The sequence below is a fragment of the Carcharhinus amblyrhynchos genome, chromosome 1 (assembly GCF_965287045.1).
Source record: "Carcharhinus amblyrhynchos chromosome 1, sCarAmb.v2.hapA, whole genome shotgun sequence".
Taxonomy (NCBI): Eukaryota; Metazoa; Chordata; class Chondrichthyes; order Carcharhiniformes; family Carcharhinidae; genus Carcharhinus; species Carcharhinus amblyrhynchos.
Window position 1 is genome coordinate 64,841,167 of NC_137324.1, and position 26,312 is coordinate 64,867,478.

At 43.1% G+C, this 26,312-nt stretch overlaps 1 protein-coding gene across 1 annotated transcript in view; it reads left to right on the top strand.

The window, feature by feature from the left end:
• Window positions 1-26,312, top strand: part of LOC145349500 (uncharacterized) — a 94,085-nt gene that overhangs the window by 22,204 nt on the left and 45,569 nt on the right. The window contains exon 2 of the mRNA XM_080198044.1: window positions 4,895-5,048. Coding sequence (XP_080054170.1) covers window positions 4,895-5,048 — 154 coding nt within the window. The remainder of the gene's footprint in view (window positions 1-4,894; window positions 5,049-26,312) is intronic.

The following is a 26,312-nucleotide window of genomic DNA, read 5'->3' on the forward strand; positions in this document are numbered from 1 at the left end:
TTTCATCCTGTGGCTACAAGAGCAAATCAGAGGCTAGGAATTCTGTGGAGAATAATTCACCTCCTGACTTGTTAGTCTGTTTTCCATCTACAGTGTAAATCAGGGGTGTGATGGAACACTCTGCACTTGCCTGGATGAGTGCAGCTGTAACACGATGTGGGACAAAGCAGCTCGCTTGATTGACACAACATTGACGACCTTCAACATCCACCCCCTTCACCACTGGTGCACATTGGCAGCAGGCTCCTTCGACCGTACCTTCCAAACCCACGACCAAGAGACGGTCATAGAGAGATCATAGTCTTAGCATAAGGGGTCACAAATTTAAAATAGAGTTGAGGAGAAACTACTTCTCCCAAAGAGTTGTGAATCTGTGGAATTCAAAGTGCAGTGGATGCTGGATAGTGAGTAAATTTAAGAAGGAGTTAGGCAGATTTTTAATTGGTAATGGACTGAAAGGCTATGGGCAGAAGGCAGGAAAGTGGGGATGAGGAGCATCTGAATGGCAGAAAGGAATCGACGGGCCTAATTCTGCTCTGATATCTTACGAGCTTATAAAGGGCAGAACAAGGGCAGTTGATGCATTGGAACATCACCAAATGCAGGTTTCCCTTCAAGCAACACACCAACCTGCCTTGGGACTATATTGCTGTTCCTTCAATGTTGCTGGGTCAAAATCCTGGAACTCTTCCCAAACAGCACTGTGGATTCAAGCGGCTCAAGTTGCAGTTCACTACCACCTCCTCAATGGTAACTAGGGATGGGCAAAAAAAGTGCTGGCCTAGCCAACAACCACTATGTCCTGTGAAAGAATAGAAAAACAGTGTACAAATGTAGGTGCAAAATTGTCTTCCCAATGTGTAAGATTTTTCTTCCCAATGTGTACCAGATGGGCCATGTTCTCAATAGATGGAATTTAATGAATTTTTCTCCAAGGTGTTTTCTTAGGTGAGAAAAGGAGCCATCAGCCTGTCAGCTGCCTTACTGGCTTTTCCCGCCGATTTTAAAACAATTTGAAAGAAAAGTGGAAGTGCTGGGACCAAGGACCCATCCCGCTGGCAAACTCAGCCCCTGACAGATCAAAGGCCCTTTCTTAAAGGTGTCTCAATCTGGAAGACACAAATTTACAAAAAGGATCCTCTCCATAGGAACAGAACAGCGCCTCTCAACAAGGACCTAGGAACCCCCACCTGTCCTGAACCTTCCCAACAGAAGAACACCCTAATGGACGCACCACCCCAGGAACCACCCCCAGCCCCCCACCCCCCCCCCCCCCCCCCCCGCTGCATCTTGAGCCTCTCCAACTGAATCCCCCTTTCCATTAGAGAAGAGGACATAGTCTTGGAGTAAGAGATGTGCTATTTGGGACTGAGATGAGGAGAAATTTCTTCACTCAGAGAGTGATAAATCTTTGGAATTTTCCATCCCAGAAGACTGTCATTGAGTACATTAAAGACAGAGATTGGTGGATTTATAGATATTAAAGATAGCAAGGGATACTGGGATAGTGCGGGAAAAAGACAATGAAGTTGACGATAGGCTCTGATCTAATTGAATGATGGAACAGGCTCAAGGGGCCAAATGGCCTGCTCCTGTTCTTGCCCCTATTTCCTGTGTTCCTACGCATAAAGCCAGTGGAATGCCAAGCCACAAAGCCAAAGCAGTAAGGTCTAAGTAGGTAATGATCAAATGCTATTGTGCTCTGGTCACAGAGACAGGAGTCTGAGTTATGAGAAAAGACCGGAGAAACTTGTGTCTTTGCAGCTTGGAATGAATGTGTTGGAGAGTTGACCCGACGGAGCAGTTTTAAGGGCTGGGAAAATGTTGAACCAGAATGTAGCATTAGATTGATTTACAAGAGTAGATCTCGGTAACCCAGGTTTAAACTAGGGACGAGTACCTCTGTGATAGATATTGGGAAGGTTCTTTTCGCATACAGATTGATCTAGATGTGGAATTCACTTCCAGACTCAGGCAGAGGCAAAACCCCTGAAAACATTTAAGAAGTGATAAAAGGGATGCATCTGGATTTCTCTGGATGGGTGAATTAAATGGACTAAATTTCCTAACTCATCTGTAATTATCTAGTTATAACATAGAAACACTGCAGTGCAGAAGGAGCCCATTTGGCCCATCAAGTCTGCACCAGCAACTATCCCACCCAGGCTCTATCCCCGTAATCCCACATATTTACCCCACTAATCCCTCTAACCTACACATCCCAGGACACAAAGGGGCAATTTAGCATGGCCAATGCATCTAACCCACACATCTTTGTATTGTGGGAGACTGACATGGGGAGAACGTACAAACTCCACACAGGCAATGACCCAAGCCGGGAACCGAACCTGGGTCCCTGAAGCTGGGAGGCAGCAGTGCTAACCACTGTGCCACCATTCTGCTCGTATCTTGAGAAATCTTGCAAATTCGACTGCTGCCTTGGCAGATGCAGCCTGACCTGCTGAGTGTTTTTAGCATTTTTAAAAATGTTGCTTCAGGTTTTTCATGTTGTCTCACACTTTTTGTTTCCGTTTTAATTTAGATGGTTTACAGCATCACCTAGTGGCCAGGATCAGATATAACATCAGGCATGCAGAATGGTGGGAAATTGGATTCATTGAGAGGCATGTTACCGTGTGGTCAGCAGAATATTGTTTAAATCAAATTGAATTATAATCTCTAATGATTTTATCACTTGTAAGTTATGTAGGTAATCATATGATTAAAGAGATATGAATACAATCACACTGTTGGCCAAAATGAATGCAATTCACGGACACATAGCTGCCCGTTAAGTGGTGGCCTTGCTAAAACAACTAAAACCACAGAAAACTAAGTCATTCAGTTTCATCCAGATCTCACTTTTTTAGGTCATTTTTTGGATGTGCTGAGAAAATGATCTCAATTATCAGATGGAAGTTTGCAAAATTATGAGAGATATGGATAGAATGGATAATCAGAGTCTTTTTTCCAGGGTAAAATTGTCAATTACTTGGGGACAGAAGTTTTAAAAGTAAAAAGGGGAAAGGTTAATGGAGGTATGAGAGGCAAATCCTTACACAGAGAGTGGTAAGTGCCTGGAATGCACTGCCAGAGGAGGTGGTAGAAGCAGATACAACAGCAATGTTTCAGAGGCATCTTGACAGATACACGAAAAGACAGGAAATAGAGGGATACTGGCCTCGTAAAGGCAAAAGTTTAGTTTAGAAAGGTGTCATGTGTCGGCACAGGCTTGGTGGGCTGAAGGGACTGTTCCGGTGCTGTACTGTTCTTTGTTTTTGTTCTTTGTATCTTGCTTTGGAGTATGTTCCCATCTCTATAATCTTGGTTTAATCAGGGATTGGTGGATAGAAGATATTGACCTGGAATTTCTTGGAGATTGTAATGATGCAACAATGTAGCAGGCACTGCCAAAAGCTCCAGCAAATTGTCTTGTCAGTAAGCTCCATGATGACTTACTCCACTCGCTATTTTCCTCAGATGTTTACACCACTCCATCATTTCCCCTGACTGGAACAGTTGAAAGCTAACTATCATGGCTCAGCACCCCATTAACATCAATGGTGAGATCGAGTTCACTGACTTAAAGCCACTCTGATTGCCACTGCCAATTAGACCATCCCATTGCATCTTGCACTGCTCTCAGTAGCAAAGAAAAACGGAGGAGTGGCAGTACAATGTAAGCCTAGGGTGCCACACCGTGAGTGTGTGAACTGAAAAATTAAGTGAAAAGTCTAACAGAGACATGCTGCTGTGAGTCACTGTTTCAAATGTTCCATGTACTGCTTCTCTCTCAATGATATCAATCTAGTACCTAAAAGGTTAACAAGGGAAACAGTATCATCCACATGGTGATATAAGAAGGCACATGATCTAGAGCTAAGTAGCAATATGTAAGGAGCTCATATGCTCTCTTCTCCATATATTTACCATAAATGCATACTTGGTTCAGGAATGTGAATGAAGATTTATTTTTAACTTCAACAAGACTGCTTCATGATGTCCACAAGTAGCAGCAGCAGGACAGATCATTTACTTTTGAGTGCAAAGTTATTCTGCAAAAAGAGTAAGAGTGGGTTAGTGTGTGACATGTGAAAAGATTATGAAAATGTGCAAGACATCTTAACAGATTGTGATCACTAATAGGAAGAAGCAGGAAACGTGTGCAAGGGAGTGAGGGAGAGTCAAAGGATGAGAGGAAGTGGCACAGTGTGAAGTATAAGAAAAATGTGAAAATGAATGCAAGTTCAAACAAGGCAAAAGCAGAGTGGTATTTGTATGAGTAATGAGGGCAATAGCAGACGTTGAGTTTGTGAGCGTAGGCAGAAGGGAAAATACCCAGTTGTGATTGGAGGTGATGCTTATGCATTGGAAGAGGAATTGATTGTAGTGTTTGTTGGGAACCTGTGACATTATCGGACTGTATTCAGAGCAAGGGAAGTTTTAACTTGGCAGTTCTGATACAGTAAGAGGTCTCACAACACCACGTTAAAACTCAACAGGTTTATTTAGTAGCACGAGCTTTCAGAGTGCTGCTCCTTCATCAGGTGAGTGCAGGATTGGGTTCACAAACAGGGCATGCTCATGCTACCAAATAAACCTGTTGGACTTTAACCTGGTATTGTGAGACTTCTTATTGTGTTTACCCCAGTCCAACACCGGCATCTTTACATTACAGCTCTGATACAGTAATTGAACCTTTTCTTACACTGCAAAATCACTGGAATGTGGGGTGAGGGGGGTTGGGTGGTCAGTGGGGGTGTGATGGCCAAATTATTACTCAGTTAAAAACAACTAATATGACCAATTCTCGTAATTAGTCAGGCCCACCATACCTCCCTGATTGATTCTGCAGATGATTTAACCTAACTTCAGATTTGAATGTGTGTTACAGATGTCATGGGACCTCATGTTGATGTGCAGGTGGAAGTGGAAAACTCTACGACCATCCGTATTAAGTGGGACTCGCACCTGCATTCCGTATTACAATGTGTTCTTGTCGTCTTCGTAAAAGGAAGCAAGGAAGATGAGATATTTTTATTGCCCAGGTAAAACAATGCACAGAAGGAGTTGAGGGAAGGAAGGAAACATGGAACCTTTATGCCCTTTAGATTTTTTTTCTTAATATTGCTCTTTTACTTACCAAAAATTGATTAAGTAAATGCTTCTAAAACTGGTATAGATTATGTAATTAAAGGAAATTTTAGATTGGTGACGCTGAATGACAAAATATTTTAACGTCAAAGTACATTCTATAGATGCTTCATGATAATTGTATTTTGTGATTATATGAGTGCCCTAAATCCAGGTTTTTATGAAGTTGCAGTGGTGGAACAGGAGCCGCTTTGGCAGCATTCCCACTCAGAAAAATACATTGAAATCATAACACAGAAACAGGCAATACTAGTGCGAGCTTGGATTTATCCAAGTTTCAAATCAATTAGACCATGTACCAATGTCCCTTCATCTTTGTTTCCTCATCTATCCAATCTAATTTTCAATTTTAAAATAGCTTCTATCCTAACAAATGACTTTGGAATTGAATTCCACAGCTATACAACTTCCTGTATAATGAGATTTCTACTGCCCCTGTTCTATTGTATCACTTTGTACTTCTTCTTGATCCTTCAACTATTGAAGACAGTCTACTTTTATTTCCCTTTGACTATACCTTTATCATTTAAAACACTTCTATTATAGTGATTTGTAATTGCATTGTACTAATTTAAAAGAAAACTGATTTCCAAGTCTTTCATCATATTTGCATATCCTCATGTCAGGTAGTATGCTTGTGACTGTGTTGTACCTTCTTTAATATCTCTTTCCGGAATGTTCTATTTCGTGGAGCCCAATATTGCCCAAAGTTCTCTGATTGAGGTCATATGAATATTTCATATAGGCTCATCATTAATTTTTATATCCTGTTTGGGTTAAGTTGGCATCCCAGCACGTGAAGATGATGTTCAAGATGCAAGTGTACATTTTGAGCCCTGGCGGCATGTAGAGCAGACAGATCATGACTTATGACTTTGGCCTGGAACCCATTCATGCATGCGCAGCAGGGATATAATGAGAACCATGGTGCTGCAAGGAACATTCTAGAGCACCCTAGCAATATCCTCAATCAATGCTTCTGCTGCATTGGAGGAGTTTTGCAGTACTCAGCTGAACGGCTATCAGGTTGTCTATTAGTATTTTACATGCTGCACTACCTAACCACGATGAGAGATCAGCCTTTGTCACCACCTATCAGATAAGAAGCTGAGGAGCAGGACCAGGAGGAGGAGGAGGAGTTGAAAATGAAGATGAGAAAGGGAGGTGAGAATGTGACAAAATTATCAATGAGAGTGATGTTGGTACAACCACAACTAATAGTCTCACACTCTTATCTTCCCTGCATCAGTGGCCATTAAATCACCTCTTCTCACTGTAAAAAAATTAGAAAATGCACATTTATAAATTCATTCAGTACATAATGCAAACAAAAATAAGCTAGTGACCCTTGAACATTCCTTTTGTCACTGTCTTCCTTGTACCTTTGTCTATCTTAGTGCTACCCTGAAACACCAACCCAGTGGTTGGTGAGATCGGAGCCAATCGGAGGACTGGCAGCTCTGTTGTTAAGTTTGCAGATGATACAAAAATATGTTGAGGGACAGGTAGTATTGAGGAAGCAGGGGGGCTGCAGAAGGACTCGGACAGGTTAGGTAAGAAGTGGCACATGGAATACAAGGTGGAAAAGAGTGAGGTTATGCACTTTGGAAGGAGGAAGGGAGGCATAGACTATTTTCTAAATGGGCAAATGGTTAGGAAATCAGAAGCACAAAGGGACTTGGAAGTCCTTGTTCAAGATTCTCTTAAGGTTAACATGCAGGTTTAATCGGCAGTTAGGAAGACAAATGCAATGTTAGCTTTGAAATGGGAACAGGTTTAATACTCTGAGAGGTCTAGAATACAAGAGCAAGGATGTACTTCTGAGGCTGTATAAAGCTCTGGTCAGATGCTATTGGGAGTATTGTAACCAGTTTTGGGCCCCGTATCTAAGGAAGGATGTATTGGTCTTGGAAAGGATCCAAAGGAGGTTCACAAGAATGATCTCTGGAATGAAGAGTTTGTCATATGATGAACGGTTGAGGACTCTGGGTCTGTACTTGTTAGAGTTCAGAAGGATGAGGGGGGATCTTATTGAAACTTGTGGATACTGCGAAGCCTGAATAGCATGGACATGGAGAGGATGTTTCCACTAGTAGAAAAAACTAGGACCAGCAGGCACAACCTCTGGCTAAAGGTTGTACCTTTAAAACAGAGATGAGAAGGAATTTCTTCAGCCAGAGAGTGGTGAATCTGTGGAACTCTTCACCGCAGAAGGCGGTGGAGGCCAGGTCTCATAGAGGTAGATATGTTCTTGATTAATAAGAGGATCAGGGGTTATGGGGGAAAAGGCAGGAGAATGGGGATGAGAAAAATATCAGTCATGATTGAGTGGCAGAGCAGACTCGATGGACTGAGTGGCCTAATTTTGCTCCTGTGTCTTATGGTCTTCAGTCCAAGCTGGGACTGCACTCAGCACAGAGGACGTAGTGATGGACACTGATCTCACAGCAAGGTAACTGAGGTCAGGGGATGGTCAATAAGGAATGCCCAGCGAAGAGTGGGTGGGTGGTTGGTGAGGGTGGAAGGTGTTGTTCATTGCTGCAGTGAGGTTCCTCCATGTGCCATGCCACAAGGGATTTCCAGATGGTCTCCCATATAGTAGACAACTCAGTCATTGCTGGTAAAATGTCAATGCCAGTGGGAAGAGGCCCTTAATTGGCTGTTTAGGTGGTGCTCTGGATGGGTGTACCTCTCTCACCTTCACCATCATTGGCAAATGCCAGCCGCAAACAGAAGCAATGGAATCCCAGCCGGAATTCATCGCTGAGGAAGAACTACCTCCATGATACTGCAATGGTCATCCAGAAAGAGATTCTCGCTGATCCCACCCGACTAGGTAGAGTATGAAATAGAAAGAAGACCGTGGGCCAAGAGAGGAAGAAAGCCCTGGAGCAAGAGGGAGCCTCGGACTTGGAAAGGGAGGGGTATGATAATCCCCAGGATTTGCATTGGGAATCATTGATTGACCTTCCTGTAGGACTCATTGAATAGGAGCTCTCTGGGAATTCACCAGGTGGAGCTAATACACTGAGCCCTGTATAAAGCAGGCCCCTGATGGTCCATTATTGTATTTTCTGCTTGTGGCTTTTTTCAACAGTGCAATAAAAGCACTATTCTTTATTAGCCAACTCCTGGAGTTATTATAGACATGGCATCCTGTGGGACTGTGTGGTATATACCTGCTCCTAGTTCTTATGTTCTTAGAAGGTGGCTGAGGGTACTGCAGTTGGGTTTGTGTTTCTGGACTTCCAAAGGGCATTTGAAAATGAATCACGTATTAGGCTTGTTAATGTAATTAAAACCCATGGGATAACAGGTAGTATTTATGCAAAATTAACTAAGGGATAGTAAAACAGAGATTTGTGGTGAATAGTTGTTTGTCAGACTAGAGTGAGGTTCACTAGAGTGAAGTCTCTAAGGCCCCACATTTAAGACCATGGCTGTTTTTGACACATTTTAGTTTGAGTCTAGTTCTCAAACTATCTGACAACAGATTGTTCTTAAAAAGCAAAGATGGCCTAGCCTTCCTCTGCAGATGTTGTCTTGTTGTTTTTCTGCAGTCGCCAAGGCCTCTTCTGGCTATTGGATAGTATGGGATCTCAGTAGCAGAAGGAAGTTTCAATCACATGGTCAATGACTACTGACCAAGGGGTCAAGTGACCTTTACCTATTCGACACAGACGATCAAGCTTCTGGAAAGTTCTGAATTGAATAACCAAGAATGGAGGCCTTTATTATCCAGGACCTAGAAGAGACCTGAACACCAACAAGGCAGCAGCTGCAGAGAAAGGCTACGAGGTCCTTTAGGTATCAGTTAGCCTGAGAACCAGAATGGGACACTAGCTGTAATAATCAAACAGCCAAAGTATTTAACCTGTTCCCATTTCAAAGTTCACCCAAGAACCAACCTCCTAGATATTCAAGTTCAAGAACCCTCACAATCTGCAGTGAACCCCCTGCTTTACAATGTCCTCATTCAACTTTATCATCAAATCCACTCAAGAACCCACAGGCCTGTCATGTGGGAAACTGAAGATCGTAAATCAGAGACTGAATTAACTGTAATCTGTAAAAGTGCACTATCTTTATCTGAATCCAATCTCTGTGTATGTGCAAATGTGTAAGGGAATGCGTAAGACCAAGTGTGTAATGATGTGTTGATTGAGGATAATTGTGTGAGATTAAACAGCCATCTTTATATTAAACTCACAAAGTTTACTGCTGAATTTTTAATTGGAATAAACATTCCCAAAGGCAAGAGAAGACGTACCTCTTCCCATATAAAACACACTGCTTATGGGAAGTAAAGGAACAGATACAGGCTGGAATTCTCTGGCCACTCGCACCATCCCACCGCTGCTGGTGAGAACAGAGAATTTGCCACTCAGCCAAATCTCGGTTCACTGCAGCGGGACGGATAATCCCAGTTGTGGGCGAGGTTGGAGAATCTGGCCCACATTCTCCCTGTGACAGAATGATATAAGGTGACTGGCAAAAGAGGGAACAGGGGCGGCGCGGTAGCACAGTGGTTAGCACTGCTTCACAGCTCCACAGGGACCTGGGTTCGAATCCCAGCTTGGGTCATGTCTATGTGGAGTTTGCACGTTCTCCCTGTGTCTGCATGGGTTTCTTCTGGATGCTCTGGTTTCCTCCCACAGTCCAAAGATGTGCGGACTAGGTTGATTGGCAATTCCAAATTGCCACTTCATGTCCCAGGATGCATAGGTTAGAGGGATTAGTGGGTAAATGTGTAGGAATATGGGGATAGAGCCTGGGTGGGATTGTGTTCGATGCAGACTTGATGGACCGAATGGCCTCTTTCTGCACTGTAGGATTCTATGAGGCCCATTTCATTAACTTAATGAGTGGTTAGGATTTGGAATGCACTGTCTGATAGTGCGGGGGACACTGATTCAAAAGGGAATTGGATAAATAGTTGAAGTAGAAAAGGTTGTGGGAGATTTGTGGGAGAGATCAGGTTAATGGGGTATTTGCATTGCTCTTTGGAGAGTCGTCATAGACATGATGGTCCTTCACAGACTATGCTGTACTGTTCTATGATTAGGGAAATAATGTACTTTAGAATCACAGTTTATCCACACCTTTCAATACCTTTCCATTGAGTGTATATGCCCACGCCTTTTTTATTTCCCAAAAGTATATTGCTGCATACTTATCCACATTAAATAGTATTAATCATCTGTTTATCCATGCCATTCACCTGTCTGACTTCCTACAGTATTTACCAGACTGGCTAATATTTACCAAACTGCCTCTTTTTATCCTATCAGCAAATTTCATGATTATTTTCCCTGCACCGAAGTCCAAGTCATCCACGTACACTGAGAATATAAGAACATAAGAACTAGGAGCAGGAGTAGGCCATCTGGCCCCTTGAGCCTGCTGCGCCATTCAATAAGATCATGGCTGATCTTTTTGTGGACTCAGCTCCACTTACCCCCCGCTCACCATAACCCTTAATTCCTTTACTGTTCAAAAATTTATCTATATCTATCCTTGCCTTAAAAACATTCAATGAAGTAGCCTCAACTGCTTCACTGGGCAGGAAATTCCACAGATTCACAACCCTTTGAGTGAAGAAGTTCCTCCTCAACTCAGTCCTAAATCTGCTCCCCCTTATTTTGAGGCTATGCCTCCTAGCTCTAGTTTCACTCCCCAGTAGAAACAACTTCCCTGCTTCTAACTTATCTATTCCCTTCATAACATTATATGTTTCTATAAGATCTCCCCTCATTCTTCTGAGTTCCAATGAGTATAGCCCCAGTCTACTCGGTCTCTCCTCATAAGCCAAACTTCTCAACTCTGGAATCAACCAGTGAATCTCCTCTGTACCTCCTGCAGTGCCAGTATATCCTCTTTCAAGTAAGGAGACCAAAGCTGTACACAGTACTCTATGTATGGCCTCACCAGCACCTTATACAGCTGCAACATAATCGTGCTGTTTTTATACTCCATCTCTCTAGCAATGAAGGACAAAATTCCATTTGCCTTCTTAATTACCTGCTGCACCTGCAAACCAACTCCTTGAGGATCCTGCACAAAGATACCGAGGTCACTCTGCACAGCAGCATGTTGCAATTTTTTACCATTTAAATAATTGTCCATTTTGCTGTTATTCCTACCAAAATGGATGACCTCACATTTACCAACATCGTACTCCATCTGCCAGATCCTCGCCCACTCACTTAGATTATCTATATCACTTTGCAGACTTTCAGCGTCCTCTGCACCCTTTGCTCTTCCACCCATCTTAGTGTCATCTGCAAATTTTGACACACTACACTTGGTCTCCAACTCCAAATCATCTATGTAAATCATAAACAATTGCAGTCCCAGCACTGATCCCTGAGGCACATCATTAGTGACTGATTGCCAACCAGAAAAATACCCATTTATCTCCACTCTTTGCTTTCTGTTAGTTAACCAGTCCTCTAACCTTGCTAATATATTATCTGTAACAGTGTGCACCTTTATCTTCTGTAGCAGTCTTTGGTGCGGCACCTTGTCAAATGCCTTCTGGAAATCCAGTTACACCACATCCACAGGTTCCCCATTATCCACTGCCCATGTAATATTCTTAAAGAATTCCACCAAAATAGTCAAACATGACCTTCCCTTCATGACCCATGTTGCGTCTTACTAATGGGACAATTTATATCCAGATGTCTCGCTATTTCTTCCTTGATAATAGATTCAAGAATTTTCCCTACTACAAACAACTTTTACAGATGTTAAACTATAGTTACCTGCCTTTTGTCTACCTCCTTTTTTAAACAGTGGGGTCACATTTGCTGCTTTCCAATCTGCAGGAACCACCCTAGAGTCTAGCGAATTTTGATAAATTACCACTAGTGCATTTGCTGTTTCTCCCGGCACCTGTTTTAGTACCCTGGGATGCATTCCATTAGGACCAGAAGACTTGTCTACCTTTAGTCCCATTAACTTGCCTAACACAACCTCTTTCGTGATAATGATAGTTTGTAGGTCCTCAGCTGCCATAGTCTTCCTGTCATCAATTTTTGGCATGTTATTTGCGTCTTCCACTGTGAAGACTGACACAAAAATACCTGTTCAATGCCTCAGCCATTTTCTCATTTCCACTCATTACATCCCTCTTCTCGTCCTCTAAAGGACCAATGTTTATTTTGCCACTCTTCTTCATTTTATATATTTGTAGAAACTTTTGCTATCTGTTTTTATATTCTGAGCTAGTTTACTCTCATAATCCATCTTACCTTTCTTTATGCTTTTTTCATGGCTTTCTGCTGATCTTTAAAGATTTCCCAATCCTTTAGGCTCCCACTAGTCTTTGCCACTTTGTGTGCATTTTTTTTTCAATTTGATACCCTCCTTTACTTCCTCAGATATCCAAGGCAGATTATCTCTTTCTCTTTTTTTATTTCCTTCCTTATCACTGGTATATACTTTTGCTGAGCACTGTGAAAGATCGCTTTGAAGGTCCTCCATTGTTCCTCAATTGTCCCACCATAAAGTTTTTGCTCCCAGTCTACCTTAGCCAGCTCCTTCCTCATCCCTTTATAGTCTCCTTTGTTTAAGCATAAGACACTGGTATTGGATTTTACCTTCTCCTGCTCCTTGAGAACAAAATCCAGCACTGACCGACCCAGTCCAAGCAGAACCCATGTACTCCAACTTTGTCTCAGGTTTGTTAAATAATGATCCACGCTACTACAATTCCTCTTGTATCATATTTCTGAACTTCCTAAACAGCTTATTGTGACATACCATATCGAGCGACTTTTGAAAATCCATGTGCGCCACACGTTCTACATTCACTTTATTTATCGAATTATTAATTTCTCCAAAAAACTATTTTTAATCTATCAAGCACAGTTTGCCTTTGACAAATCCTTGCTGTCTGATCTTGAATATACCATGTGTTTCAAAATGTTCACTAATTTTATCTCATGTCACAGATTCTAAGCGTTTGCCCGGAACTGATACTTTCTAATGGGTCTATAACTATCTAGGAGTACACGCTGAGGCAGATTGGAATGATCTACCGAAGGGTCAGCATGAATTGCATACTCCACGTTTACTTCTATATGTATTCTGAGTTAATATTCTTGAAGATTGGTTTGAAACTGTTTTGAAATTTCTTTATTATCACCAAATCCCTCCAGCATTTCAGCCGCAATCAGTGAAACTAAAATTACAGAGGCACCTGGGTCAGGGTTTCAGTTTTACAGCCGTATATTAATTCAGAGCCTGCAGGCTCTCCCTGCCCTTTGTTTGTCCTTAAACCTTCAAACGGGGAATGATGCTTTGGAAATTGCACATGAAATTCCATCCAGACTTTAACCTTTTCATGGTAAATGTCTGTACTTCATCGAGGTTTAGACAGTACGAAATTACTCAGTTATTCTTTTCTGTTTCAAATTTTAAAAAAATATGTTTTCCAATTTTGCATTCTATTGACAAGTGGGACTAAAGTTTAATTTAGTACAGAGAACAATGATTTTGCGTTGTAACCTTCAATTGTGTTCCTGGCCAGTTAGTTATTCAGTTTGGTCTTCTAGTCTGAGGAAGGACATTCTTGCTGTTGAGGGAGTCCATTGAAGGTTCATCAGGCTGATTCCTGGAATGGAAGGATTGACATTCGAAGAGAGACTGGATCGACTTGTACTCACTGGAATTTAGAAGAATGAGAGGGGATCTCATGGAAACATTTAAAACCCTGTTGGGACTGGACAAGCTAAATGTGGAAAGAATGTTCCCCATGTTGGGGAAGTGTAGAGCTCGGGGTCACAGTCTAAGAATAAGGGGTAAGTGATTCAGAACTGAGACAAGGAAGAACTTCTTCACTCAGAGTTGTGAACCTGTGGAATTCTCCACTGCAGAAAGCTGTTGGGGCCAGTTTGTTAGAAATGTTCAAGAGGGAGCTGGACATGGCTCTTATGGCTAAAGGGTTCAAGGGGTAAGGAGAGAAAATGGGAGTGGAATACTGAATGTATGATCAGCCATGGATTGAATGGTGGTGTGGATTCAAAGGGCCAAATGGCCTACTCCTACACCGATTTCCTATGTTTCTATGGGATGGGGAAAGGCCTTTTGTCCCTGTATCTGTATTTTTAAAGGAAAATGGTGGAGGAGAAGATGTTTCTTCTGATCTCTTGAGTTTGGATAGGGATTTTAATTTAAATTTGTGTTTTCCAGTTCAGTGCTAACGTGCCCGTATCAACATCATCTGTGCCTCTCAGCATTCTGAATTTGAAATGAAAGGGTTGAGGGAGCTTTCTCCAATAATTGGGAAGGTGGCAGATGTTGCATCCCCTGAGTCTAAACTTGTTGATTGGGTATAGGGTTGATGAAGTGAAAGCTCTGAATGGGCACTCTGAAACAGCCTGGAGGCCTGGAAATGGGCTGACTCCTATACTGAGCAGCTGACAGAACGCATTTGGTGAGAGGTGACTGGGAGGAGTTGCACAAGGACTTTCAGTCGATCGAAATACTTTTGTTTTCCCTGGTCCCACAAAATTGCAAAGATTCCTTCCCCCTCTTTTGGAGTGGCCTGCTGCTTTAAGGACTACTGGCTAGGCTGCACCAAGTCAGGGACCAATGGGTTGGACTTGAGTTATGTAAACTGTTCCCATTGGCCCACAGAAATCATATCAGGATCCTACAATTAGTGTTGGACGCTCATGTAAATATTTAAGGCTCACACCTTTATAGAGTGTAAGTGCTAGAGGCCTTTAATAAGGTTTGCTGCTGGATTACACGAGGCAGACTTCTCGCAAGGTCACATCAGATGGAAACCTCAGTGATTATTCAGCCACTGTCATCTTTTCAGGTTGGGTAACCGCTAAAACTTCAGATGAAAATCAGACTCTAATACCTCCCTCAATCTCCAATTGTCATCATCACATAGGGAGAGATTGAAATGGCTCCTCTCTTCCCCTGCTGCTTATTTGGTCGCAATGGCTGTGTTCTTCAATTCAGTGAGTGTTGTTTACGTGCTGTGACTATAAAAGGTTTCCTTGAGTTTTCAAAAAAAAGAGAATAACATTGATTGTACTTAGCCTGATGGTGGCAGTGCAGCAGACGGAGATACGCAGCGACATAGGGTGAGTTCGGGAATGTGGATGGCAGTGGAGATTGGGATTGCGAGCATGGAGAGGCAGTTGAACGTGAGTCCAAACTCGCATTCTGTGAAGGTGGACCGTGAGTCCAAGCTTGTGTTGCGGCAGTTGAAGGGTGGCAGTTAGAGATCAGTGGTTGAGCTTGGTGGTTGACCCTCAGGAGTTGGAGAGTATGGAGGTTTTTGCTGTCCTCTTTTCTAAATAGTTCTTTCCGAATAAATAAATCAATAACTTGCTCCTGCCAGGCAACTGTTGAACCTTGCAATTAATACATTGGTGATAAGGTAAATTGGGACCACAGTTGCCAGTCATTGGAATCGAGGGGGGATAAATGTCTGTCTATTACAAAAAAAAATTTCTGCAGCAACAGTTAAGTAAAAAAAAAGCCCCTCTTTGGGAAAATCAATCCTTTTGACCCAGAGACTGAACACTGGGTTCAATATATTGAAAGACTATTTCTTCGTTGTGAATCATGACTAGTCCTTTAAACTGTAGTCCAGGTGCCATGGATTGTGAGGGTGAGCGAGGAGGTGAGTACTGCTTGGCACTAACCTTCAGGGTGCAGGGCCTTGCGGGGGGTGGGGGGGGGTGCGGTGGGGGGGGATGATGGAAATTGGGGTGCGGCTCGGGCTGGGCTGGAGGTCCTCAGGTCAGGAGCACTGCAGTGTTGGGGCTCTGTGTGTCAAATATTCTCTCTGTCTGCTGAAAGACATTAGAGGGATTTCATAAGAGGTCGGGTTCAAATCCTACTAATGTTGCAAATGGTTACTCTACTCTCTGTTAGAAAGGCTCTGTAGTTTATTGTTGACATTCCATTCCAGGCCCTGCTAACAGTTACAAGCACTGGCATGATTGTCATGCCAGATGTGTTCAGAGGCCATTGGTTGGGGATATGGCTGGGCGTTGCCAGCTTGGAAGTGCCAACAGGCATTCTGGGACTGCCAGGTGGGCACTGCCAGGGTGTCAGAGCAGTGCCAAGGGGCTGGGGCTTGAGTAGGGGTCATGAAGGAGGGGGTTCATGACAAGGTGGGCCATGAATGGGGGGTATGGAGAGGGTCATGAAGGAGAACCCAACATCCTGATGCCAGCGAATTGTGCTGGGGAGGGGCTGGGGAAACATGCTGTCGATGAGGTGAGGAAGGAGGTTCCAATGTCTGTGCGGGGGAGGGAGGGGTTCTTCCGGTGCACTGTGAGATCAGGCACCCTTTCAGAACGGCGTCTGTCACTTTGCAGCTGGGCTCACCGGTGTGTTTAGTTCCTGGCTCTTCCAGAACTGGTGCGTAACTCACCATTCTCCCAGAAAATGACTGAGTGTGGGATAATTGTGATCTGATTCAAACCTGTTTTCTCGTCCAAAGTGGCGCTTAGTCATTTTTTGAGCAAATTCTGGCCAATGTTCTAATAACAGAGTTTCCCCAGAAGAACATTTGGCAAACGTTGAAGAGATGCTCGAGAGATTTAAAGAGGCCAGGGTACGACTTAAAATAGGGAAGTGTACCTTTCCGGCCCACGAGGTCACTTAGCTTGGATTTTGAGTCAATGCCAAGGGGCTACTCCTTCTTGAAGAAGAAGGATAAGTTATAAAGAAAGCACCGGCACCTAGAAATGGGTCAGAACTGAAATTGTTTTTGGGTATGGTTAATTATTATCGTCGGTTTATACCAAATCTATCAACATTAATGGCACTGTTACACCCCCTTTTAAAAATATATCAACATCGGTATTGGAGGGAATCACAACAAGAAGCTTTCGAGGAGTTAAATTTACAACCTTCAGATTTACTAGCCTATTTTGATCCAAGAAGTGGAATAATCTTAATGTGTGATGCTTCACCAGTTAGCATAGGGGCAGTTTACGGAGTTGAGGAGGAACTTCTTCACTCAAAAGGTGGTGAATCTCTGGAATTCTCTGCCTGTTGAAGTGGTGGAGGCTGCCTCGCTAAATATACTTAAGACGCAGGTAGATAGGTTTTTGATAGGCAAGGGGATTAAGGGTTATGGGGAGAGGGCGGGAATGTGGAACTGAGCCACGTCAGATCAGCCATGATCTTATTGAATGGCGCGGCAGGCTCGAGGGGCTAGATGGCCTACTCCTGCTCCTATTTCTTATGTTCTTATGTTTTGCCTTATAAAATGGAAAAGGCGTAGAAGTGCCCATCACTTTGCTTCAAGAACCGTAACTGATGCCAGGAGAAAATGCTCCAAAATTCAGAAAGAAGGACTGGCCATCGTTTACAGAGTTATAAAATTCCACCAGAATGTTTAAGGGCGTCACTTTGTGACAATCACCGATCACAAGCTATTGTTAGGATTATTTAACGAAGGCAAGCCTATTCTTATTCCACCAGCCAAAGTCCAACAGTGGGCTTTACTTCGAGCAGTGTATAACTACATGCTCCAACACAAGCCAGGCACCAGAATATCAAACACGAATGCTCTCAATTGCCTTCTGCTGCCTCGAACAATATCACCAACAACATTACCACAATAATAGTGTTAGCCTCAGCTTTTTGGATATGCTGCTGGTATCATCTAAGCCAATTTGGAACTGGACTCAAAGAGATCCAGTCCTGTCCAGATTAAAGTGGATGATTTTCCAAGGATGGGACTTTAACATGTCACAGCAATTCCACCGTTCCCATCTCCCCAAAGATGAATTCACCCATGATGACAGATTGTTACTGTATGGGTCTGGATTAGTGGTCCCTGGTCCAGCAGAGTGTGATGTGCAGCGCAAGGTCAGGAGCATGAGCGGTGGTGGAGTGCAGGGCCAGGACTGTGGAGCAGCAGTTCAACATGAGCCCAAACACAGGTTGAAGCGGATGAAACATCGCAGTTGGAGGTTGGAAATTGAAGAGTATGGAGGTCTTTGCTGCCCTCCTTTGTAAATAGATCTTTCCGAATAAATAAATCAATTACTTTCTGCTGTAATTGTAGATCCCTGCAATTATTACACCGGTCTAAAAGAAATAAAAATTCTCTAACTTTCACACATACACATAGCCGCACACACACACACACACACACACACACAGACACACACACACACACACAGACACACATGAACACATACACACACTCTCTCTCACACCCTTCTAGGCTGGGTGTTGAGGTGGTTTGAAGTTGTAGATGAATGATTGATGTGTTCTCCTAGAAATAGCAGCTTCTGGATTGAGTTCTTACCAAGATCTGTGCCTGCAAACATAGGTGAATCAGTGAACAGAGGTGGGATTCCCCACCACCACGCCCAACCCCGTGGCACATTCCGCGGCGACAGTGGCAGCTTACTATTGGTTTGGTGGGGTCTTGTGCTCTGTCAACAGGGTTTCTATTGTAAATTCCCCTGCTGCCAGGAAAATCACGGCCAGCAGCTCACCGTCAGTGGGGCAGGTTGGAAAATTCCAGCCTGGGTTTAAAATTTGCGATTAAATGGAGAGAGAAACAGAGGGAAGCCAGTCAGGGTTTTTCTTCTTCACAGTTTCACTTACTTATGGCTGGTCTACAGAGAAAACAAGTGCTTAAACACGCTAAACATTAGCTGGCTTATCACTCGAATCTTTCTGTCCAACTGCCCAGTGACCTAAGTATGGCCATGTCTCATGGATTCCAGTTGCCTGGCTTACATGATTAGATTAAATTGAGATGCTTCCTTTAATAGCCAGAGTCCCATTGTCCAAGATTGCATCTAACAGTTTGCCTCCACCCAGTTGTGTACCCAGGTATGGCTGCTCTGCTAATGGGATTGGAGATGGGCCCCATTCATATCTCTTCAAGACAGTTGTTCCTGTGAGGTGTTACAGGCAGGTTGTCTCCACTTCAATGGTTTTAGAATGTAGTAAGTGCAGTGATGCAAATGTTGAGCCATCTTTGATTGTCATTCTGAGGCATTGGGGCATGGCTTTAGTCTTTAAAAAATCAGTTACTGGTTTCCAGTTAGTAATTCATAATGGCATATTTTTTAAAAAAAGCATGGCTTCATAACACCTTAGAAATAGCTTCAACACTCAGAGCCCCCATAAACCCATAGTTTTGAACACAGTCATCCATCCATTCTCTGAACGTATTAATTCTTCCTAAGGCATGGAAATTTCACAAAATATTCCAAGTCTGGCCCAATTATTATTTATATTTACTTCCTACACAGAGCATTGTTCCAGGATTTTGTTCCCAGCATAGATTAATTCTTAATTTCAAAGAGGTCTCAAAATAAATATTTTTCTTCCAGATTTTCATTTCCTCTCAAAGATCACTAGGTGGCACTGTTGCCCTCTCTGCTGATTCTAGCTGAAGTGTGTGAGAAATGAGTTGATATATTTTCAGGAACTGCAAGCTGGCAGCCAAGCCTTGTAAGAGGAAGCCAGATATGTATCCCGCATAGCTTGACCCTATTGAAAAAGACAGAGCCCCAAGCCACAGGCCTGCAAGACAGAAATGATGAACATGTATTGAAAGGCCTAATATCATAATATTAGTCTATCACACAAACCAGCCTCCCATCCATTGACTCCGTCTACACTTCCCACTGCCTCGGAAAAGCAGCCATCATAATCAAGGATCCCATGCACCCCGGATATACTCTCTTCCAAATTCTTCTGTCGTGAAAAAGATACAAAAGTCTGAGGTCACGTACCAACCAACTCAAGAACAGCTTCCTCACTGCTGCCATCAGACTTCTGAACAGACCTTCCACAAATTAAGCTGATCTTTCTCTACACCCTAGCAATAACTGTAACACTATACTCTGCACTCTCTCCTTTCCTTTTCTATATACGCTATGCTCTGTCTGTGTAGCGTGCAAGAAACGATACTTTTCGCTGTATCCCAATACATGTGACAATAATAATTCAAATCAAATCAAAGCTTCTATGAAAGTTAAATTAACCAAAACAAGGTTATATGCAAGAACCTTGAATGTGATCATTGAATCATTGGGGCACAGAAGTGGGCCACTTGGACCATGCTGAAAAAAATGAACTGCTAGAACTGGTGGTGTTAGATGCTTAGATTTTACTGTTCCTGTCAACTGACACTATTCCATCTGTCTGGAAAGAAGAACACTTTAATAAAAGAGGTTGAAAAAGGGAGAATAAATGAACTAGATGAGAATTTTTATAGCAAATTGTACTAAACGTTCTTCATATGGTTTAGAGAATGGAAGCCAAAATGATTCCATGTGGCAAATTGTAATTCACAAGGAATTTGACAAAATGAAAAAAAATCTAATCTGGACATGACCCAGTTCTTAAGATGTTAAAAAGCATTATCATAAACAGATTATTTCAACATAAAACCAAATGTGGATAGATGCAAAATTAACAAGACAGATATTAGAAGAAATCTATTAATATTAACAACCAGGTACATCATGAATATTTATAACTCCAGTGCCACATGGGAACTTCAGGACAGTTCACATGTCTCGGGTGACCATTGCACCAGAAACGTCTCCAGCTGCTCAAGCTCAAGTTTAGGATTTCTCAGCTGAGAGGTAACTGGAGTCACTATGGAGCATCAGGGAGGATGACAGCTTCCTGGATCACATGTTCCAGGAGGTGGGTCACTCCACTGTCAGTGAGAGGTCAGGATAATCACTGGTTGACTTTCCGGAAAAGTAAAAAGAGGCAGCTAGTACAGGAGTCTGTGGCATGTGTGTCACCCGCAAACAGGTACTCAGTGTTGGAGACTGCTGGGAGTGACGATGCCTTAGAAGAGTACGTCCCACACCATGGACAAGGGACTCTACAGGAGTGAACAGCAAAGCATTGAAATACAATTGTTATGGGAAATTCCATAGTTAGGGGACAGCAGGCATTTCTGTAACCACCGTTTTGCATTCTGCATTGTGCGTTATGTTCCTGGTGCCAAGATAAGGTACATCAACGAGAGAGTGCAGAATATTCTTCAGGAGAAGGGTGTGAGCCAGAGGTTGTTATACACATTAGTAGCAATGATATAAAGTATCCAAGTCCTATGGTGAGATTTTCAGGTGTTTGCAAGGAACTTAAAAATTGGACCCCAAGCATACTTATTTCTGTATTATTCCCAGTGTTACAAGCTAGCCGGAATAGAAATAAGAAAATAGGGAAGATCAGTGTGTGGCTTGAAGCATGGTACAGGAGGGGAGGGCTTCAGATTCTTGGGGCATTGAGACCAGTGCTGGAACAGAAGGCACCTATTTAACAGAAATGGGAGCAATCTACTCATCTTCGTGTCATCAGCAAATTTCGTTACCCTACACTCAGCCTCCTCCTCCAGATCATCTATGTAAATGGTAAACAGTTGATGCCCCAGCACCGATCCCTGTGGCACTCCACTAGTCACCAACTGCCAACCAGAATAGCGCCCACTGATTCCAACTCTCTGCTTCCTATTAGACAGCCAATCCTCTACCCACGCTAACACCTTACCCCCAACTCCGTGCACCCTAACCTTCTGAAGCAACCTTTTGTGAGGCACCTTATCAAACGCCTTCTAGAAATCTAAAAACACCACATCCACCGGTTCCCCTCTGTCTACCGCACTAGTCACATAAGAACATAAGAAATAGGAGCAAGAGTAGGCCATCTAGCCCTTCGAGCCTGCCCCGCCATTCAATAAGATCATGGCTGATCTGTCGTGGCTCAGTTCCACACTCCCGCCTTCTCCCCATAACCCTTAATCCCCTCGCTTATCAAAAACCCATCAACCCGCGTCTTAAAAATATTTAGCGAGGCAGCCTCCACTACTTCAACGGGCAGAGAATTCCAGAGATTCACCACCCTTTGAGTGAAGAAGTTCCTCCTCAACTCCGTTCTAAACCGCCCCCCCTTTATCTTGAGGCTGTGCCCCCTAGTCCTACTGTCCTTTCTGAGCGGGAAGAGTCTCTCCACCTCTATCCTATCCATCCCATTCATCATCTTATACGTCTCAATGAGATCTCCCCTCATTCTTCTAAACTCTAACGAGTACAAGCCTAGTTTATTCAGCCTCTCCTCATAGCTCAACCCCTTCAACTCCGGTATCAGCCTAGTAAACCTCCTCTGCACTCCCTCCAAGGCCAAAATATCCTTGCGTAAGTGCGGCGACCAAAACTGCACACGGTACTCCAGCTGCGGCCTCACCAATGCCCTATACAGCTGCAGCAAGACCTCCCTACTTTTATATTCAATCCCCCTCGCTATGAAGGCCAGCATCCCATTCGCCTTCCTAACCACCTGCTGCACCTGCAGGCTGGGTTTTTGCGACTCATGCACAAGGACCCCGAGGTCCCTCTGCACCGTCGCCTGCTGCAGTTTTTCGCCACATAAGTAATAGTCCTTCCTACCATTATTCCTACCAAAATAGACCACCTTGCACTTGCCAACATTAAATTCCATTTGCCAGTTCCTGGCCCATTCGCCCAGCCTATCTAGATCCTTCTGCAGACTCTCCACACCCTCCGCGCAATTTGCCGTTCCACCAATCTTGGTGTCATCAGCAAATTTCGACACCATACACTCGGTTCCCTCCTCCAGATCATCTATATAAATGGTAATCCTCATAGAAATCCAATAAATTTGTTAAACACGACTTCCCCTTCACGAATCCGTGCTGCGTCTGCTTGATCAAACCATTCTTTTCTAGGTTTCTTGCTATTTCTTCTTTGATGACAGATTCTAGCGTTTTTCCAACTAGGGACGTTAAACTAAGAACATAAGAACATAAGAAATAGGAGCAGGAGTAGGCCATCTAGCCCTTCGAGCCTGCCCCGCCATTCAATAAGATCATGGCTGATCTGTCGTGGCTCAGTTCTACATTCCCACCCTCTCCCCATAACCCTTAATCCCCTCGCTTATCAAAAACCCATCAACCCATCAAGGGCAGGAGTCTTAGTAGTGTTGAAGAGCAGAAGGATCTTGGGGTCCGGGTCCACAGGACTCTTAAATCGGCCTCGCAGGTGGAGGATGTGGTCAAGAAGGCGTATGGTGTACTGGCCTTCATTAATCGAGGGATTGAGTTTAGGAATCGGGAGGTAATGCTGCAACTTTATAAGACCCTAGTCAGGCCTCATTTGGAGTACTGTGCGCAGTTCTGGTCGCCTCACTATAGGAAAGATGTAGAAGCTATTGAAAGGGTACAGAGGAGATTTACAAGGATGTTGCCTGGACTGGGAGGCATGCCTTATGAAGTTAGGTTGAGGGAGCTGGGACTCTTCTCCCTGGAGAGACGAAGGTTGAGAGGCGACCTGATAGAAGTTTATAAAATGTTGAGAGGAATAGATAGGGTGGATTCTCAGAGGCTATTTCCCCGGGTTGAAATGGTCGCTACGAGAGGACACAGGTTTAAGGTGCGGGGAGGAAAGTACAGAAGTGATGTTAGGGGTAAGTTTTTCACTCAGAGGGTGGTGAGTGAATGGAATCGGCTGCCATCAGTGGTGGTGGAGGCGAACTCGCTGGGGTCTTTTAAAAGACTTCTGGATGAATATATGGGGTTTAATGGGATTGGGGGTTATAGATAGGTCTATAGATTGGTAGGGGTTGAAGTGATCGGCGCAACTCGTGGGCCGAAGGGGCTGTTTGTGCTGTAGTGTTCTATGTTCTATGTTCTATGTTCTATGTTCTTAACCCGCGTCTTAAAAATATTTAGCGAGGCAGCCTCCACCACTTCAACGGGCAGAGAATTCCAGATATAATTCCCTGCCGTTTGCCTGCTACCTTTTTTAAACAGTGGCGTAACATTAGCTGTTTTCCAATCTTCTGGCACTTCCCCAGAGTCCAGCGAATTTTGGTAAATAATTACTAAGGCATCCGCAATCACCTCTGCCATTTCTTTCAGAACCCTGGGATGCATTCCATCCAGTCCCGGGGACTTGTCTATCTTCAGTTCTGTTAGTCTGTCAAGCACTACCTCTCTACTGACAGTAATTGTATTAAGGACCTCATCTCCTACCATCCTTCTACCTTTAATATTCGGCAAGCTATTTGTGTCCTCCTCCGTGAAGACCGACACAAAAATTTATTTAAACCCTCAGCCATTTCCTCGTTACCCACTGCTAAATCCCCCCTTTCGTCCTCCAAGGGTACAACATTCACTCCAGCCAGTCTCTTCTTTAGATATTTGTAAAAACTTCTACTATCATTTTTTATATTTAGAGCTAGTTTAGCTTCATACTCTATCTTCCCTTTCTTTATCGCTTTCTTAGTCATTCTTTGTTGTTTGTTAAATCTTTCCCAACCTTCTAATTCCCCACTATTTTTAGCTGCTCTGAACGCATAAGCTTTTAATTTAATACTCTCCTTTATTTCCTTCAATTACCACGGCTGGTTATCTCTTCTCTTACATTCCTTCTTTACCATTGGAATATATTTCTGCTGAGTACCGCAAAAGATCTCCTTAAAAATCCTCCACTGTTCCTCAGCCGTCCCACCAACCAATCTGCACCCCCAATCTACATTCACCAATTCCGCCCTCATCTTATCATACTCCCCTCTGTTTGAACAGAGGACACAGGTTCGGGACCCTACTTTCTCATCCTCCATCTGCATCAGAAATTCAGCCATACTATGATGGTAGTATGTTATCCAGAAGAGTTTCCTTGATCAATGTGTTCTTGGCCTAATGAGAAAGGATGCATTGCTGGATTTGGTGCTGAGAGGTGAGTGAGGTAGGCCAACTGGACCAAGTATATTTGGGGAAACATCTGGGTAAGAGTGATTATTGTATCATAATGTTTAGATTAGTAATGGAGAAGAGCAAAGGGACAACTTAATGTACAAATTCTTAATTGGAAGAGAGCTAAATTCAATGTAATGAGAAGGAACCTGGGTAAATAGAACAGGAAAACTAACAGAACGATGGGTAATCTTTAAGGAAGAGAAGCTTCAGATAGGGGCTAGATAAATTTCAACAAGTGTGAAAGGTAAGAGAACAGGGCTGCTTGGATGACGAGAGAGATAGGCATTCTGATGAAACAAAAAAGGAGGGTATGTGATGCAAAGCAGATTAAGTTCTTAAGGTGAGAACTACTCCAAATAGACTAGGTTGAGAGGAGATGTGAAGATGAAAATAAGGCTAGCATGGAGAGACAGAATGAAAATAAAATAGCATTCAAAGCAAAAAGGAACCATAAATCTTCCAGCAGCATTAAAATGGTAAGTGAGTAGTGAGAGATGGATTGGGTCCTAATAGGGACAAAGTGGGTGCTATATGCTTCAAGACACAGGACAAGGCTAGAATGCTTAATGTGTTTTTTGTACATGTGTTTACTACGGAAGAGGAATCTAGCTAAAAACAGTATAACATGGTTAGTATGAAAATGAGGTGGTACTGGAAAAGTTGGCTATGCCTGGGGTCAATCTGTCATCTGGTTCAGATGGCTTGCATCCCAGGTTTTTGATTTGATTTATTATTGTCATATGTATTAGTATATAGATGAAAGCATTGTTTCTTGCACACTATACAGACCAAACATATTGTTCATAGAGAAGGAAACGAGAGAGTGCAGAATGTAGTGGTTGTTAAAGGAAGTGGGCATGGAGATAGTGGAAAACCTTGCATTAAGTTTTCAATCTAAACTTGAAATGGGGGAGGTGCCAGAGGCAAATGTGACCCCTCTGTTCAAAAGGTATGAGGACATTCCTAGTAACTACAAGTCCGCTAGTTTATCAGGAATGGTGGGTAAATGGTTGTTTGGAAAATCAAAATCAGGGAAAGAAAATCCACAGACCCTTGGAGAGGTTGAGTTAATTATGGAATGGCAGCATGGATTTGTAAAAGGCAGATTATGCTTGACTAATCTAATTGAATCTTCAGATGAAGTAACAGGGAAGATTGATGAAGTTAATGTAGCGAATGTTGTCTCTTTGAATTATTGACAAGGTACCAAATAAAGGCTTGTTAACAAAATTGAGGCTTATGGAATCGAAGGGTGAGTGCTAGGATCACTGCTTTTTTGCTATGTGTAAATGATTTGGACCTTGGAATGCAGAGTAAATTTTCAATATTTCCCCGTGATACCTGACCTGGAGGAGTGGTAACAGTGAGGATCATACTGATTGCCTACAACCAGACATGGGTTGGC